Genomic DNA, 19,059 nt, shown 5'->3' with positions numbered 1-19,059 from the left:
TCACAAGCAGGCAGTAGTTTCCTTATTACCCAGAGTTTAATAAATACATTATTCTCGAGAGTACTTCCTAGGATTTCTTTTGCTCACTTAAGACTACATCTTTGTATTTAATTCATCTTCATATTATTGCTACAGGGCACATATCTCTAATTATTCCCATCTAAAGGGACAGGAAAATGAAATTACACTACTTGGAAAACAGACATCCTTTGGTGTGTCTTCTCTCAGTGCTCCCTTGGACATAGTTTTTCACTGTCATTGTATCACAGATTGTGAACTGTCCTCGGAGGGCAAGGCCTGTGACTTACCTGTCTTTGAATTCCCAGTGCCTAGCATGTGCCTGCTACCAAGGACACACACAGAAAAAAATCTGAACAAACAAATGAATAATAATACCCAACACAATGCTTATGTATTAATGCCTTATACATAAGAATTCACTTAGTCCTTATCACCCTATGAAATAGGTACTACTTTTATCTCCATTTTACATATGAGAAAACTGAAGAATAGAAAGTAGAGCAAGGTTACACACAGCTAGGATCCAAACCTAGCTCTCGAGTCAGCCTCTTCATCACCATACCCTGCTGCCCCCCAAGCACCAGTGCTAAACAGGAAAATGCTCCATTCCAAGAGAAGCGTGTGCTCCCATCTCTAAACACTCTTGGGTTTCCGTCAGATGTAGCTACACTGTGTGGTTCCTTCGGAGACTTAAAAAGGGAAATAACTGGAGAGGCACACAAGTGCAGAAGAAATGAATCCCCAACTTTAACAATGGCTGTTTGTAAGGGTGTTTCTCAAATACCTGTGGGGATTTGTGAGAGCGCCAGCTGTACTGGTGACTGTGGAGACTCGCCAGCAGAATATTTTCATCAGTATCCACCTGGCCAAACCGCAGTGTCTCCTGTGTGTCGTTACAGATCACAAAATGGCTGAAGACCAACTCCTCTACCTCAGGGCATTTGTTCTGAAAGAAAAAGGATACGAAAGCCAACATGGATCAGATTGTAAGATGTTTGGCAGCTGTCTGCCCAGTGGCGATTGTTACAACACAGAAACCCTAAAAGATCTGTTGTCATTAGCTCTGGTATACAAAGTATTCTATACTGCCAGGATAAGCACACACATAAAAAATACCTTTAAGAGATTTTAAATGTTCCAAGAATGTGTTTTGATTTATACTCCCTCAAAATAAATCATACACACTGAAGAGTAAAAGAACAATGAGATCCCTCAAACTTTTAACATTTCTTAAAGTGAATTAACATGCTACAAACAGTGCTGTACTGGGTAGTGCACGTTTTTGAGCAGAGTACTGGAGGCTAGAATTACCATGTTCCCGGCTTCTAAACTCAACAATCAAGACCAATTACCAAAGCCACAGTTTGTACCCTACAGAAAGTAAGAATCATTTAGGTAAAACATCCCCAGATCCCTTAGGAGGGAGGGTGGATATGTGTGTGTGTGTAAATCTGCTCAGTGAGAGATGTAAATAAAACCATAACTTTCCCTCTATTGTTAAGAAGCTGAACATACAAAACAGATCAACTCCAGAGTCAGTGTAAGCCAAGTTGCAGTTTTCATGAGAAATAATGTTAGTTGAAACAGTTTTCAGTGTCTGTTTCAGTTAAGTCATCAATCAGCTAAAATCCTTCATTAGTCAGCTAAAGCGCAGCAAATTAATAATACGTTCCTTTGTTGATAACTCCTTTCTCATTTAATGGTGCCTCCATTGGTTGCTGTTACATTAAAACACTGGCAAAGTAATAAAGTATTTCCGTGCTTACTCTTTTATCACTCTGGTTAGGCTATGGCTTAAAAACAATAAACATACTTTTGGTAAACTAAAAGAATGCTAAATAAATGATTACCTTGAGAATATAAAAAAAATCATAAGTAGCTAATTGATTTGTGGATAATGGGAGGATAACATGTAACTGATGCTTCTCCAGTTGGCCTCTATTTCCTGGCTATGGATCTAAATAATGTCAAAATGCCACACTCCATCATTTGCCACTTTACTGAGAAGTGGGGGAGTAAACAGAGATACAACTCAGAAGCATTGTGATTCAAGTACGGAGGAGGCATGAAGCCAAGGAGACTACAGATGAATGTGCCTGGAATCCGGCCTGGGCCATGACCAGACTTGTACCCATTAGGGTACAGACTCATCTTGGGAAACGGAATCTACTCCTAGTCATCCAGAATGCCCTTGAAGTAGGTGGGCAGGCTCCATGCTGCAGGTGGTGAAGTGGCCCTGACATACCTCATTCTTCCGGAGGCCCTTGAGGGCTTCTAAGCCCTCTCACATCATCCATCTATTCCCATTGAACCGAACCTTGCTTCATAGTCACACTAATCACCAAAAGAGTTTCTGGCTAAGTGAGACCAAAGTACTCATAACAGCAAGCATCTGCCATCTACCGTAATACTCTCTACTATGGATTTTAATTGGTAGCAATGATTTCAAAACTTGCCTGCTGTTGAGTTTTAGATGAATCGTCTTACCCAGCCCCTGCCCATGCCTCCAACTGCATCTTGAGCTACTCTCCATTTGCTAAGGGCATTTGCTCAGGACACTCCAGCTCCACCAGCCTTTTCCAGCTCCTCCAGCACTATGCTGACCTCCTTCCAACTCATCCAACACATCAAACTACTTCCTGCCTCAGAGCCTTCCCTCTGCTTGGACATCTTTCTCTCAGTTTCTTGCTTGACCAACTTGTTTCTACTCAACTTTCAGATTCCTGTTTTAAGGTTGGTTTTAAGAGCAGCCTTCTGAGATCCTCCCAAGGTCAAGTTAGGTTCTCTTATTTTATGCTTACATAAGATTCTATATTTCACCTTCAGAGCACTTGTTAATTTGTACCATTATGGGTTCAATATTGTCTCCATAATTAGACTTCATGCTGCAGAAGGGCAGCAACCACATCTTTACAGTTTTTATTTTTTACAGTTTTATCTCCAGTATCCAGCATAATGCCTAGCCGATACTTAGGAAATAAACAAACAAAAACTTCAGTAGATTTAATTTGTAAAATTATAATTACATATTCACTGTACAAAGCTAGAAAATACAGGGGAGAAGAAGGGGAGGGAAAAATTAGGAAATACAGAAAGTATGGATTTTTAAAAATCTTTAATTTTAAACTCAGCAATAACTACTACTAACATTTTGGTGAATTTTCTTCAAGTAATCTTTCCCTTCTGAATGTCCTGCCTGTTACTATTCTAGTCTGTCCTATCCAATCCTTTTTTATATATTTATCTACAAACCTTTAATCAAACTGGAATCATAGTATGTAATTAGTTTTGATGAGATTTTTCCATTGAGCACTATATAATCAACATGAACTGCTCTACTTGTAAACATTTTTCTTTCCTTTCAGTGCGAGTACAGACATGAAGAAAGAGATATGATTCCAATCTCCCACTTAGTTACACATCCTAAGATTAAAATTCAGTTTTCATAACGAATTGGGATCAATCTGCTGGTAACACAGAGGTTAAGTTACCAGATGGGGCTTGAGCAGAAAAAAAAAATCATATTACTTTCTTCATCTCTAAAAACTGACCTTTAATAAATGATGAGGGTTTTAGGAAAAAATGTAAATTAAAGAACACAAGGGGGTTGTTTACATTTTTCTAAAGAATATTCAAAGTCCTCAGGGAACTATTTGTCTACTGCTCCTTCATCTGTGGAGTTCATTATAACTGTAATAAGTTTAAGCATTTCTTGGAATGTTTTAAATTCTGTTGTAATATTAAAAAGCTCATATGTATTTGACGTCACATCATAGATGTTGAGCCTCAGAATGCTCACTTGGAATCGTAATTAAAAAATGGCTTATCCACATTTAAGTTTCATGGAGTGTCATACAAGCATTTGCAATTAAACAGATATACCATTCTGGTATAAGAGAAGACACATAAGTGTAAGCTTAATTTAAGAAAAAAACCCTTTTAATGCTATGTTGTCCAAATCTGGGAAAGTGACATAGAAATATAAAACAAACTGCAAATGGCATTTTGGATCCTTAATCTGTTTTCACAAAACAGTCATCATTTATAAAAGAGAAAAGAAAATCTATAGCCAGAGAAATCAGACACTGATGAAGGCTTCTGTTAATCTTGAACTCATGACCTAAAGGTGGAAGGCCAAATTGTTTCATGCTTCAACTGTCTGGTCCATCCACACTGGGGAAAAATGACTTGTCTCCAATACGAATCCAATAAAAGGTATGTGGAGAACTAAAATCACTTTGCTTGCTTATTAAATTCATATTTTTCACTGGCAGCAATTATACTGTATGTGAGCAGTATACACACAATAAAATCCAAGTTTGGGAAACTAAACTTCCGCTTCTAAAGGGGATAAACCACATTCAGAACATCTTAGAAACAATGAACTCAATAACCCTTTGTAAGCCCATTTCAAGGTCAATGTCCTATAATTTCAAAGTAGTGCACTTTCATATTTACTTTAGAATACACAGGGTTAGGTGCCTACCACATTAAAACTTGGTGGCAAGTACCCTTGACATGAGAGGAAACAAGAAAATTACAGCAACAATTACAGAAGTATATCCTCTTGTGGCTCATGTTAACATTGCCAAATCCCTGTATAAATCAGAACCAACTATTCATAGAATGTACCTGTCAGCAATATGCTACGTGACATATGGCTCTACTTAATCAAATATACAATTCCATTAAAAAAACTCAGAATATTCCTTCAAGGCATTATGTTAGCCAGTCAGTCATTCACACTCTGATGTGGTTTAAAACATTTAAATATTTATGCACCATATTTTATTTCTATGTATAGCTGTGTCTAAGAGAGTATTTTTACCCTGGGAGGAAACTGGTATTTCTGAAGGCCATTTTGCAGTAGTTGCTACACATGAGTCCCCTTATAATGGTTCTGATACCAAGACAAAAATATCCTGGGTTTAAATGTTCTATCAATGATTCTTTTATATTTTCTAGGTTTGTTTTTTATTAAATGCATTGTTCAAAATATGAAAAAAAAACAGAAATTGGAGCCAGAGAGGTTTTTTTTCACATGGCTATTTGAACCAGCTGCAAAGATTTAGATCACACTAGCTCTTATTTTACGCATGTCCTTTGCAACAAGAAAACCATGGAATGCCCTTAAAAAAGATTTTTAAAATATAAAACAGATGTGTTATCTTCTTTCCCTTTGCTATTGTAGTGCCATGTTAGGTAATTAATTCCTTGGTCTTGTATAGGTCTTCATGCATATAAAGAAAAATATGTATTCTCATACAAATTCTTAAGTTAGAGAACAAAAGCTCCTCTTCCCCTTAACTGCTCCATCCCAAAAGGAGGTCAGTGGGGGATGAAGCACTGTTTCTCTTGGGGAGCCAGCTTCACACAAACGTGTGTAATATATACAGAATGTGGGGGAATGTCTCAGCTTAAATAGCAACACAAACTTGATGGAAATACAATATAACACTAAAATCAGTAAGGGAAGCAGAAGTGATTTGTTCTTAAATCATTGAACATATTATCATCCAAATATTCTGTGAAGTTACTTTTGTGCTATCAGACATGGACAGGTTTCCCATTTTAAATATGCCACTTAACATAGACTTACACTTCATCCCTTTTTTTGGTTTGGTTTATTTCTGGTAAGAAATAAAAGTTAAAAAATTATTAAAATAATCAAGGCTCTCTAATTGATTAAAAAATCCATTATCCAGTACTTTTTAGTGAATCAAAAAGTCAGAATGAGAGTAGAGGAAAAAACTAAGACTGTATTGTACTCACATATTTCATCTCGCTGCTTTGTTTGTTTGTTTGTCTGAAAAGATTGAATGCTTATCATCAGAAAGGGTCACACAGGTTCTTTATTTCTGCAATGGATCCTTAGACAATTTGATACATAGCTAAGTTGAAGCTTTGGCAAACTAAAGCCACAATACTTGGAAAAAATTTCTGGGAATATGTTAATTTCCACACAGATGTGGTACATTAGTCACAAAAATGTGGGCATGATCTCCAATGCATGTGTAGAGAACCCATATTCTCCAGTTTTTAAAAAATAACAGGCATCACTTTGCCAAAACAGAGAAGGCCTCAAGTATAATGGTGCCCATCAAATTCTTCATTCTCTAACACTTTTGTTTGTGTTTAACTTATTATCAGAAGTGATAGCATACAGAACCTAATAAAAGATCATATGTGGCCAAACTGTAAACTGTTATGGAATGTGCATACCTGTTGCCAAGCTTGTATTGCAGTGTTTAGAGAATGGACTACATGCTGTCCAACGTTTACAAATACAGAATCAACTATCACGGTACAGTCAAGCAGCTTTTCCACTACATTGCTGGAAAGTGCCATCTGCCCAAAGATGCTGAAGGGTTTCACCACACTTTGCATAGTGACATTTCTGCACTCTAGAAGTTTACAGTCTGCTTGAGCTAAGAACTGGATCTCCTGACAGACAGAACCATTATTCCACTGTCGAAGATACATGTGTGGTTCTCTGAAGGAAACAATCATGTATTCTAGTTCAGATGGCATATTTCTGTCGGAAACAAATGGCTGTAGGTACTGTGGTGCAGCTGTTGAGAAAACAAACAAGGAAAACAGCAATTAAGATGAGCCAATACTTTGTGAAAATAAAGAGTGAAATGACATTCAAACTATTCACTTTTTGATTATTGAAATTAGTTTTTGGTGTTTAATAAATTCAAATTATTTCTTGAAGATATTATAATCTTTGGATTCCCATTTGATATTTGAAAACACAACTGTTTTGTTCAATTAGGCCTCTTAAATATATATTGTCCAAAAGTAATTTTCACAAAAAATTGATCACAGAAGCCAATAAATAAACTGAAAAGCAGGTATCTATCTAAAGAGAATTTTATAGAACTGCTCTGTAGCTACCAATCAAATCTCAAAAACCAAAACAAAAACATGACTCAAAGAGAGTTAGGGAAAGCAGGTTAAACTCCATTTTTGCTGAAAAGGCAAGATCCTTAACAGCAGCTATGTTTTTTTTTGTTGTTTTTTTGTTTTTTTTCTTTTTGAGATGGAGTCTTTTCTGTCACCCAGGCTGGAGTGCAGTGGTGTAATCTTGGCTCACTGCAACCTCTGCCTCCCGGGTTCAAGCGATTCTCCTGCTTCAGCCTGGAGATTACAGGTAGCTGGGATTACAGGCACGTGCCACCACGCCCGGCTAATTTTTTTGTATTTTTAGTAGAGATGGGGTTTCACCATGTTAGCCAGGATGGTCTCAATCTCCTGACATCGTGATCCACCTGCCTCAGCCTCCCAAAGTGTTGGGATTACAGGTGTGAGTCACTGTGCCCAGCCAGCTGTGTTTGGTTTTAATCTGATTTTCTCCTCTTCCCTTCATTACATGTAGGTCAAAAACCTAATAATACATGAGTCAAAATGTATCACCTAGAAAAGGTTTGGTACAAAACATAAAGATTGAGAAATAATTGTTCAAATAACATTAGTAAACTTATAAAAGGCCACTTTTGGTGTGTGGGAAAATTTAAACTTCCTTCCAAACTTGTAAAAATGATACCCCTTTAAATTAATTTGAGACTGTGCCTATCTTTTGTAGAAAGTATTCATGCTTTTGAAATCAGGCAATACCAAGTATTTTTGGAATCTATTTGCTACTAATGTAATGACTCAGGATACTGAACAAGAACAGACATATTTCTTTCAAAGAGATCTGATATGGTTTGGTTGTGTCCCCACCCAAATCTTATCTTGAATTCCCACGTGTTGTGAGAAGGACCCAGTGGGAGATAATCGAATCAGTGGGGCAGCTCTTTCCTGTACTGTTCTCGTGATAGTGAATAAGTCTCACGAGATCTGATGGTTATAAAAAAACTGGAGTTTCCCTGCACAAGCTCTCTTTGCCTGCTGCCATCCATGTAAGATGTGACCTGCTCCTCCTTGCCTTCCACCATGATTGTGAGGTCTCCCCGGCCATGTGGAACTGTAAGTCCATTAAATCTCTTTTTCTTCCCAGTCTTGGGTATGTCTTTATCAGCAGCGTGAAAAATGAACTAATACAAGACCATAATTGGAATTATAGTAAAACTAACTTCCTTGAAAAATTCTCTTTAGGTGGCATTCAAAAACATGTCAGCTCAATACCATTGACAACTTATATAATAGGTTCATAAGCTGGTTCAGAAGTAAAGGTTATGCCTGTTTTGCCAAGTCAACCCCAGGATAACTTTGCCACTGCTCGCTTTATACTTCCTGAAAATACATTATCTAAGATTGTTGACTTCTGTTTTGAAAACACTCAAGAGAAAATGTTAAGTATTAAATGGATATTATTCTGATGCTAAAGAAAAGAGTACCTGTGCCTAGTTGGTCAAGGTGATGACAAAGATGGAATTCCAGGTGAGCAAACTGGAAGGAAATGCAAAGGGATGGGACAAACCATGGCGTAAAGCAGGAGTCAACTCTGGTACAGGCAGCCAGGGCTGTTGGAGTCACAAGTGGATCACAAGTGCTTTGAGAACCAGACTCACTTGCAGAGCTATGGGAAAGAAGTGATAAAAGAAGTACAATAACCAAAATTGCCCAATATTACATGAGTGAAATGTCTTTTTATAAGGGTTTCTAAAACTAGTACTGAAAATCCTATAGTCAATATTTTATCAAATCTTCTGTATTTTCCTATGTAAATTAGTTATTTTTTAAAATTAAGTTCGTGTTTGGCCGGGTGCAGTGGCTCATGCTTGTTATCCTAGTACTTTGGAAGGCCGAGGCAGCAGGATCACTTCAGCTCAGGAGTTCGAGACCAGCCTGGGTAACATAGTGAGACCTCACCTCATCCAGAAAATTAGCTGGATGTGGTGGCATGCACCTGCAGTCCCAGCTACTCAGTGGTTGAGGTGGGATAATTGCTTAAGCACAGCAGGTCAAGGCTGTCGTGCACTGCATTCCAGCCTGGAATCATGTTGATTATTCTCTATGAATTGTTCACAGAAAACTTTCAAAGGATTCCTCAAATGCCAACTCATACTGATCTATGATCATACTGATCTCCAACTCAATGTGCTTCCATCCACATCTCACAAAACTTATGGGCCATTTGTTCTGTTATTAGTTTAAGATCAATGCAGTTGAGAGTGTGACTCTGCCACTCAAAAACCCAATACTTCAGTGTCACCATAAATATGTCACTTTTGTTTTACTTCTCCAGATTGTCCATACCCATATTTCCATAGGAGTCAGTCGATATTCTTTATTAAGCACTCACTCACTACTGTAATGGGTGCCATAAAAGTTATGACCATATCCAGAAGAATGAGGGTCCCACGGACAATTACAATGCAGGGGTCCTCTCTTCACTTGCCCATCCTCTTAACACTATTTTATACAAGTTAAGTCTTTATTTTTTTTTGAGACGGAGTCTCGTTTTGTTGTCCAGGCCAGGCTGGAGCAGCGTGGCACAACCTTGGCTCAATGCAATCTCTGCCTCCCAGGTTCAAGTGATTCTCCTGCCTCAGCCTCCCGAGTAGCTGGGATTGCAGGCACCGGCCACCATGCCCAGCTAATTTTTGTATTTTTAGTAGAGATGGGGTTTCAACATGTTGATCAGGCTGGTCTTGAACTCCTGACCCCAAGTGATCCACTCGCCTTGTCCTCTCAAAGTGCTGGGGTTACAGGCTTGAGCCACCACTCCCAGCCTATACGAGTTAAATCTGATTAAAATGAGTTAAATCTGATTAAAATGAATAGTGACGGCATCCATAGAAGGGAAGATGTCTGCACGTGGTGGCTGCTGCTGTGCACGGGAAACATGCTGCCTAGATTGCATTGATGCTAACAGGAGCATGAGACCTGGGAATCTGGGATTGTTGGAGGAGAACAAGTTGTGTCCTGTTAATTGTGGATCACCGAATCAATGTTGCCCTTTCCCCACAGCTCACTGTCTTCCACTCTCTTCTTTTCATCCTGAAATATGCTCTGTAGCTATCACAGCCTGGCTCCCAAATCCATGAGGAGCCTAAGGACAAGCAATGTGATTTACAGTATCCTAGGGAGAACTATGACAGGAAGCACTAAAGAAACAAATCTTTGATTTTCAAAGAACTCACAGTCTAACTGGTGATACTCAATATGTAGACATTTACAAAAATTACCAAACAGAACCACCCCCCAGGAATAGGAAAGTGGGAAGTGCTGCCAGAGTGGAAACACAAGAGGAACTTCATGGCATGGGTGAATCATGTGGGATTTTCGGAGGTGTGAATCTTCCATTGGGTTTTGAAAGAGATTGTGAAACAGGCTGGTGAAAATGAAAGCTAGGAGCATTCCAGCATGTTTACTGAGTTGTTTAACCTCAAAGAGTTTCCAGTTATGTGGTGTAAGCATTTACTGCAATGCTAGTAAATCTCCATTGCAGACAAAGAAAACAGACTCTGGAGCACGAGGTTATTGACTATGCACAAAAATGCAGCTAAGTATATTCTTAAAACATGTATAATAGGCACAGTAATCCAAGTAACTTTCTAGGAATTTGTAGAGTTAACAAAAGATCTCATTGGCAAGATAAAATTAAAACTTGTATTTATTCAGAAAGAGGAAAATATATTAGTTGTACATGTGTTTTACACATTTGAACTCTTTCTGTTATACTACTCATGTAAGTTTTTAGAAATAGGGCACAGTGTTAGTCAAAATATTATTAAAAATCCAGGCAAGAGTTCTATGGGACCAGTTTTTTAAAATGGGTACACAGTTTGAGGGGTTTATCTGAGGCATTTCTCTGGCCAATTATAGTTTTTGACATTCTGATATTTTCCAAGATTTATTTTTCTATCTCCTGAGAGTGGCAAATATCATAACATATTGCACAAGGTTGCTAAAACATCATGAGTATCTAATACAATCTTTACTTATAGCAAATTGATTGATTCTTCACTTTTCCTAAATTAAATGCACAAAGCAATGGTTAGACATATTTTTAGGTATATACAGTAGCTCCTGAATCATAAAATCATACTCCAGTAAGCATTAGTGCTAGTAGCGCTACTCTAGTCAGCAATACTCCTTCAATCTTGAAATCCTGACTAAAATGGTTACTAGGTTAATTTATATGCAAAAATTAAAACTTTTATTTAAAAATCGGAGTCAACAAAGTCACACACTTCTTAAACACAAAATATAGTATATGTAATTTGTATATACCTTAACTCTATTTTACATTAGCACATTTATAGTTTTTGATATTCTTAACTTAAATCACCATTATATACTATAAAAGTAGCATGTATGTGTTTACCTTATACCTAAGGATTAAAATGATCTAAGTACAATAGGACTAAATAGTCATAAATATGAGTGATGACCCTGCTAGAGACTTGCAGTAGCTACATTTATATAATTTCCCTAATTAAGTATGACAGTAGACTTTAATCTGATTCACATCTCAAAAGGTCAAACATCACATGTATAATAAGCAGAAAAAGAAAAGTAAACAATCTCACAACTTATAATATTTATATTTCAATACTTCCCCTTTTCCCAAAAGACTTTCAAAACAGGTCAAATTCATGGCCAATGACAGTGTTCATAGAATTATCTGGTGCTCTTCACTTTTAACTGGAAAATAGTTCCTGGAAGCAAGACTTCTCAAATAGTAATAAACACAATTCACGATTCAGTAATTTATTCAAGTAGCTTTAAGATCAGAGGGTTATTTAAGTGTTGTTTTTAGGATAGTGGAAATATCCTAGACAGTGAGAAGGATGGCAGGTGTTTTATTTATACCTTCATTTTAGCCAAAGAGTTACGTACCAACTGTCCTGAGTGACCTATAGAGGGGATCAATTCTTTAAACAAGGAGTGTCCAGTACATCTAGATGTAGACTGATCCTATCTTAAGTGCACTGTGGGGACCTAGGCACAATCCCTAAAGATCCAGCTCTGAATGTCACTTCTCTATGGATCCCTTTATGGTAATAAAGATTTTATAATATAGGATAATATAGCATAGAGATTAAGACGTGACTTGCTCCTCCTTGCCTTCCACCACGATTGTGAGATTAAGCAGAGAATGACCAAGGTAGGAGAACCTAGAATAAAATGTATGTGCTGCTATCATTTATATTGTAGTATTATGCAAGTTATTTCACCTGGCTAAATCTCAATATTTTTCATTTATAAAATGAGTACAGTAATTAGACCTACCTTTTTCAAGTATTACATGAGCTACTGCATATAAACTACTTAGCATGATGTCCACCACTTGATTAAAAAAAAATAATAATGAAAAAAATCCATTCCTCTTTTTCTTGTGGGCAAGACAAGGTATCATACTGGCTACATAGGTTAATGTTAATTGATTATTTTTAGCTTCCTAAGAGGGATCTCACAACAGCATATTGGCATTCATCTCAACGGGGCACTGTCTCTCAACGTTGGTTCACATAAATTCTCCCCTACCCAATGCACGAACACTGCTCTGTCCATCCCGAGAGAGTGCTGAACGGGTGAGAGAGGACGCAGGAGGACGTGTGTGCCTGTTGCACTGCGTTTCTTCCACTCCTTACAATGGTTGTTTTTCAAATGTCTTAACCCTAACTCCAAATAACAAGCACATTTTTATTGTAATCCAGTATACACATACAAAACAGGGGAAAAGGTTTTCTGAAAATATGACACACACTATTTTCCATTGATAATATATTAACATATATAACATAAAATTTATCATTTTAACCATTTTAAAGTGTACAGTTCAGTGACATTAAGTACATTCACATTGTTGTGCAACCATCACCACCATCCATCTCTAGAACTTTTTGATTTTCCCAAGCTGAAACTCCATGTCCATTAAACCCTCACTTCCCACCCTTCCCTCCCCACAGCCCCTGACAGCCACCACTATACTCTTTATGAATTTGACTACTCTTGGGATCTCATGTAAGTAGAATCATATAATATTTGTCTTTTTCAAACTATTTTCTATTTTATTTTATGTTATTTAAAAAACTCCAGTTGTAACCAGCTATTTCATAACCCATGAATGTACTCCAGTTTGTAGTTTGAAAAATAACCTTAAATAAGCCTTCAGGTAAAACACTCCTTTAAATCTAACTTAAAAAAAATAAAAAAAGGAAGAGGAATCTCCCAAGGTTCATAGAGTAGGCAACACGGCATAGAGAGCTCATAAGTACCATCATCCAAGAACTCTAAGACCTGAGCAGCACCTGAGTACTTCGGAGACTGTGTATGCAAGAAGGACTACATGGCAAAGGCCAACTCCCTGGAGGACTTCGTATACAGAGTTCAATCACCACCTAAAGAAAATAGCAAAGGGCCTCAAAAGCAAACCTGAGGAAAAAATGTAAGTATTCCTTCCACTCAAGGAAGAGAAGACAAAAACTCAGCTTTAGCCTTAGGGAGGGATAAAGGAAAGAATTTTCTGGATAAATCCTGGATTATACCAGTGTGTAACTAGAAACACAGGTGACAAAAGCAGTTCCAAATGTCAAGATTTATGTATAAATGGCTTGTAACACTAAACGAATTACCCAAAAATCTAGATACATCTAAAAGGGCAGACCCAAGTAGCCAAATGGAGAGAAACAATATCTGGAAGGCCACAGTCACTTTTTGGGGGGAGAGAGTTCAACCAGCAGAGAGAAAAGAAATGATTCAGGGACTTATCCATCATCACGCTTTCTCTGATTCCTCCACTGTCTATATACACAAGAATAAAGGTTTTGGGAAATGAAAAGGAGTTCTTCACATTCACACACTCATACACACACAGGCTGTGGATCACTGTCTCAAAGATTCCCAAATATGAGTGGACAGTGATTTCTTTTATGAGATCTTGAGGGAGTAGGAAGAAAAATATATATATATTAAAAAGCACTTTATACAACTCGCCAGAGGTTTAATTTTTATCACATGAAGAAAGAGCCATACACCCTTAAGCCATTTCTCTTTCCAAGATGCCTTCTGTCATGAGTCAGCATTTTGGGGGTAGAGATAAAAAGTCCTTACAAGCAATCTGCTCTCACATGCTTTAATATTGTGAGAAGATGACCATGAAATATGGACAGGAAAGTACCAAAGTCTTGGCACAGATCAAGAGTTTAACGTTACCATCAAACAACTTATACAGAATTAACCGGACATACATATTGAGATCTGCACAATTACTATTGTGTTATATAATAAATGTCTGTAATTTGTGTTACTTTCCACAGCCAAAATAAGTATTTCTGGAATTAGCTCTTTAGGGGTGAAGGTAAGAGGGAATAAATAAAGTAAAAAGTTGTTCTGATCCATCAGAAGACATCTGATTGATTTCAAACCCAGGGAACCTGCCAGGGTGGCCCAAGAGAGTAGGGCTCATGACTCCTTTTCCATTTTGTTCCTCCCAGGGCTAGTCACCTGGTAAGAAGCTGTCAATTGCAAATAAGAGTGTGCGCTTGCTGGATGTCTTCTGTTTGCTCTCTTGACCCACCTTCTACCATTCCCCACCTTCTTCTTTGCCTCCAGAAGGGAGCTTTCTGGACTGCACCAACAAGCTACTTTGTCCTCTGGCTTGTCCTTGGATTCAGTCAGTGGGAGGTACCCACAAGGAGACTTAGAAGGCAGAAGAGGAGTGAGGTAAGGGTATGTATTTTCCCGGTTCCTCTGCAGCCAGATCTCTGTACATTAGCTGTGTTCCTCTACCAAACGTAGCTACAAACATCCTCACTGAGTTACAGTTTTGATAATGGCTCTATCACTTGGCTTCTTTTGGCCTAGGATTGGGACAGTTTCCCAGGGTTCCTAGCCCCCACTTTTGCAGTTCATTAAACTCTCCCCAGTCACCCAGTCTGAGTTGCCATCTGTTTCCTGTCAGAACCTGACTGATAAGAGGTTTACATAGGCTTTGGAAACAGGCAATGGGTGTGGACAAATATACACATGATGGGAGTAAGATAAGCAGCTGAAATGGATAGCATGACCAGGGCTCCAGAGGCTGCATCCCTTGCCTCTAGTCCAGTGCACAGCAAATAGAAGGGGAAGGCTTTCAAAGGTCAGTACTATAAAGGTCAACATTTACTTCAAATGCTCCCTCCCAAAAACCATAATATGATCAAGCAAACCATTAGTTAAAGATATAGGAACCTAACTAATGACTCATTTTTTATTTTTTGAGACAGGGTCTTGCTCTGTCACCCAGGCTGGAGTGCAGTGGTGTGATCTTGGCTCACTGCAACTTCTGCCTCCTGGGCTCAAGCAATCCTCCCACCTTAGCCTCCTGATCAGCTGGGACTACAGGCATGCACCGTTTCACTTGGCTAATTTTTAAATTTTTTTGTGGAGACAAAAGTCTCACTATTGCCCACTCTGGTCTTGAACTCCTGAGCTCAAGCCATCTTCCCACCTCAGCCTCCCAAAGTGCAGGGATTATAGATGTTAGCCACTGAACCCACCCAATTATTGACTCTATTTTGTCTTCAGTCATTTGCACTGGGGGCTCCCTGTCATCCATTGAACTGGTTAGTGCCTATTCACTTCTTAAAGTCTCAGTTTAGAAATCAGTCTCTCAGATGATCATCAAGATGGCTGAATAGCAACAGCTCTGGTCTACAGCTCCCAGCGTGAGTGACGCAGAAGACGGGTGATTGCCGCATTTCCAACTAAGGTACTGGGTTCATCTCACTGGGGAGTGTCAGACAGTAGGTGCAGGACAGTGGGTGCAGCGAACTGTGCGCGAGCTGAAGCAGGGCGAGGCATCGCCTCGCCCAGGAAGCGCAAGGGGTCAGGGAATTCCCTTTCCTAGTCAAAGAAAGGGGTGACAGACAGCACCTGGAAAATCGGGTCACTCCCACCCTAATACTGCACTTTTCCAATGGGTTTAAAAAACGGCACACCAGGAGATGATATCCCGCACCTGGCTTGGAGGGTCCTACACCCACGGAGTCTCACTCATTGTTAGCACAGCAGTCCGAGATCAAACTGCAAGGCAGCAGCGAGGATGGGGGAGGGGCGCCCGCCATTGTCCAGTTAGTTGTTTGATTAGGTAAACAAAGCGGCCTGGAAGCTCAAACTGGGTGGAGCCCACCACAGCTCAAGGAGGCTAGCCTGCCTCTGTAGGCTCCACCTCTGGGGGCAGAGCACAGACAAACAAAAAGACAGCAGTAACCTCTGCAGACTTAAATGTCCCTGTCTGACAGCTTTGAAGAGAGTAGTGGTTCTCCCAGCACACAGCTTGAGATCTGAGAACGGGCAGACTGCCTCCTCAAGTGGGTCCCTGACCCCCGAGTAGCCTAACTGGGAGGCACCCCCCAGTAGGGGCGGACTGACACCTCACACAGCCAGCCGGGAACTCCTCTGAGACACAACTTCCAGAAGAACGATCAGGCAGCAGCATTTGTGGTTCACCAACATCCGCTGTTCTGCAGCCATCGCTGCTGACACCCAGGCAAACAGGGTCTAGAGTGGACCTCTAGCAAACTCCAACAGACCTGCAACTGAGGGTCCGGTCTGTTAGAAGGAAAACTAACAAACAGAAATGACATCCACACCAAAACCCCATCTGTACGTCACCATCATCAAAGACCAAAGGTAGATAAAAACACAAAGATGGGAAAAAAACAGAGCAGAAAAACTGGAAACTCTAAAAATCAGAGCGCCTCTCCTCCTTCAAAGGAATGCAGCTCCTCACCAGCAAAGGAACAAAGCTGGATGGAGAATGACTTTGACGAGTTGAGAGAAGAAGGCTTCAGATGATCAAACTACTCCGAGCTACAGGAGGAAATTCGAACCAATGGCAAAGAAGTTAAAAGCTTTGAAAAAAAATTAGACGAATGGATAACTAGAATAACGAATGCAGAGAAGTCCTTAAAGGACCTGATGGAGCTGAAAACCAAGGCACGAGAGCTACAAGACGAATGCAGAAGCCTCAGTAGCTGATGCAATCAATTGGAAGAAAGGGTATCAGTGATGGAAGATGAAATGAATGAAATGAAGCGAGAAGAGAAGTTTAGAGAAAAAGAATAAAAAGAAATGAACAAAGCCTCCAAGAAATATGGGTCTATGTGAAAAGACCAAATCTACATCTGACTGGTGTACCTGAAAGTGACGGGGAGAATGGAACCAAGTTGGAAAACACTCTGCAGGATATTATCCAGGAGAACTTCCCCAATCTAGCAAGGCAGGCCAACATTCAAATTCAGGAAATACAGAGAACGCCACAAAGATACTCCTCGAGAAGAGCAACTCCAAGACACATAATTCTCAGATTCACCAAAGTTGAAATGAAGGAAAAAATGGTAAGGGCAGCCAGAGAGAAAGGTCAGGTTACCCACAAAGGGAAGCCCATCAGACTAACAGCTGATCTCTTGGCAGAAACTCTACAAGCCAGAAGAGAGTGGGGACCAATATTCAACATTCTTAAAGAAAAGCATTTTCAACCCAGAATTTCCTATCCAGCCAAACTAAGCTTCATAAGTGAAGGAGAAATAAAATACTTTACAGACAAACAAATGCTGAGAGATTTTGTCACCACCAGGCCTGCCCTACAAGAGCTCCTGAAGGAAGCACTAAACATAGGAACAACCGGTACCAGCCGCTGCAAAAACATGCCAAATTGTAAAGATCATCAAGGCTAGGAAGAAACTGCATCAACTAATGAGCAAAATAACCAGCTAACATCATAATGACAGGATCAAATTCACACATAACAATATTAACCTTAAATGTAATGGGCTAAATGCTCCAATTAAAAGACACAGACTGGCAAATTGGATAAAGAGTCAAGACTCATCAGTGTGCTGTATTAAGGAAACCCATCTCATGTGCAGAGACACACATGGGCTCAAAATAAAGGGATGGAGGAAGATCTACCAAGCAAATGAAAAACAAAAAAAGGCAGGGGTTGCAATCCTAGTCTCTGATAAAACAGACTTTAAACCAACAAAGATCAAAAGAGACAAAGAAGGCCATTACATAATGATAAAGGGATCAATTCAATAAGAACAGCTAACTATTCTAAATATATATGCACCCAATATAGGAGCCCTCAGATTCATAAAGCAAGTCCTTAGTGACCTACAAAGAGACATAGACTCCCACACAATAATAATGGGAGACTTTAACACCCCACTGTCAACATTAGACAGATCAATGAGACAGAAACTTAACAAGGATATCCAGGAATTGAACTCAGCTCTGGACCAAGCGGACCTAATAGACATCTACAGAACTCTCCACCCCAAATCAACAGAATACACATTCTTTTCAGCACAACACCACACCTACTCCAAAATTGACCACATAGTTGGAAGTAAAGCACTCCTCAGCAAATATAAAAGAACAGAAATTATAACAAACTGTCTCTCAGACCACAGTGCAATCAAACTAGAACTCAGGATTAAGAAACTCACTGAAAACCACACAACTACATGGAAACTGAACAACCTGCTCCTGAATGACTACTGGGTACATAACGAAATGAAGGCAGAAATAAAGATGTTCTTTGAAACCAATGAGAACAAAGACACAACATACGAGAATCTCTGGGACACATTCCCAGCAGTGTGTAGAGGGAAATTTATAGCACTAAATGCCCACAAGAGAAAGCAGGAAAGATCTAAAATCGACACCCTAACATCACAATTAAAAGAACTAGAGAAGCAACAGCAAACACATTCAAAAGCTAGCAGAAGGCAAGAAATAACTAAGATCAGAGCAGAACTGAAGGAAATAGAGACACAAAAAACCCTTCAAAAAATTAATGAATCCAGGAGCTGGTTTTTTGAAAAGATCAACAAAATTGATAGACTGCTAGCAAGACTAATAAAGAAGAAAAGAGAGAAGAATCAAATCGATGCAATATAAAATGAAAAAGGGGATATCACCACCGATCCCACAGAAATACAAACTACCATCAGAGAATACTATAAACAACTCTACGCAAATAAACTAGAAAATCTAGAAGAAATGGATAAATTCCTCGACACATATATCCTCCCAAGACTAAACCAAGAAGAAGTTGAATCTCTGAATAGACCAATAACAGGCTCTGAA

The 19,059-nt window shown here is 39.1% G+C and overlaps 1 protein-coding gene across 1 annotated transcript in view; it reads right to left on the bottom strand.

Annotated features, from left to right (window-relative positions):
* Positions 1-19,059, bottom strand: part of VPS13B (vacuolar protein sorting 13 homolog B) — an 891,476-nt gene that overhangs the window by 93,912 nt on the left and 778,505 nt on the right. Inside the window, exons 41-43 of the mRNA XM_030795363.1 lie at positions 8,367-8,548; positions 6,244-6,593; positions 806-967 (exon numbers count right to left, since the gene is read on the bottom strand). Of these exons, the coding sequence (XP_030651223.1) occupies positions 806-967; positions 6,244-6,593; positions 8,367-8,548 (694 nt within the window). The remainder of the gene's footprint in view (positions 1-805; positions 968-6,243; positions 6,594-8,366; positions 8,549-19,059) is intronic.

Source organism: Nomascus leucogenys, chromosome 16 (genome assembly GCF_006542625.1).
Source record: "Nomascus leucogenys isolate Asia chromosome 16, Asia_NLE_v1, whole genome shotgun sequence".
Taxonomy (NCBI): domain Eukaryota; kingdom Metazoa; phylum Chordata; class Mammalia; order Primates; family Hylobatidae; genus Nomascus; species Nomascus leucogenys.
This window is presented reverse-complemented; position numbering and strand designations above follow the sequence as displayed.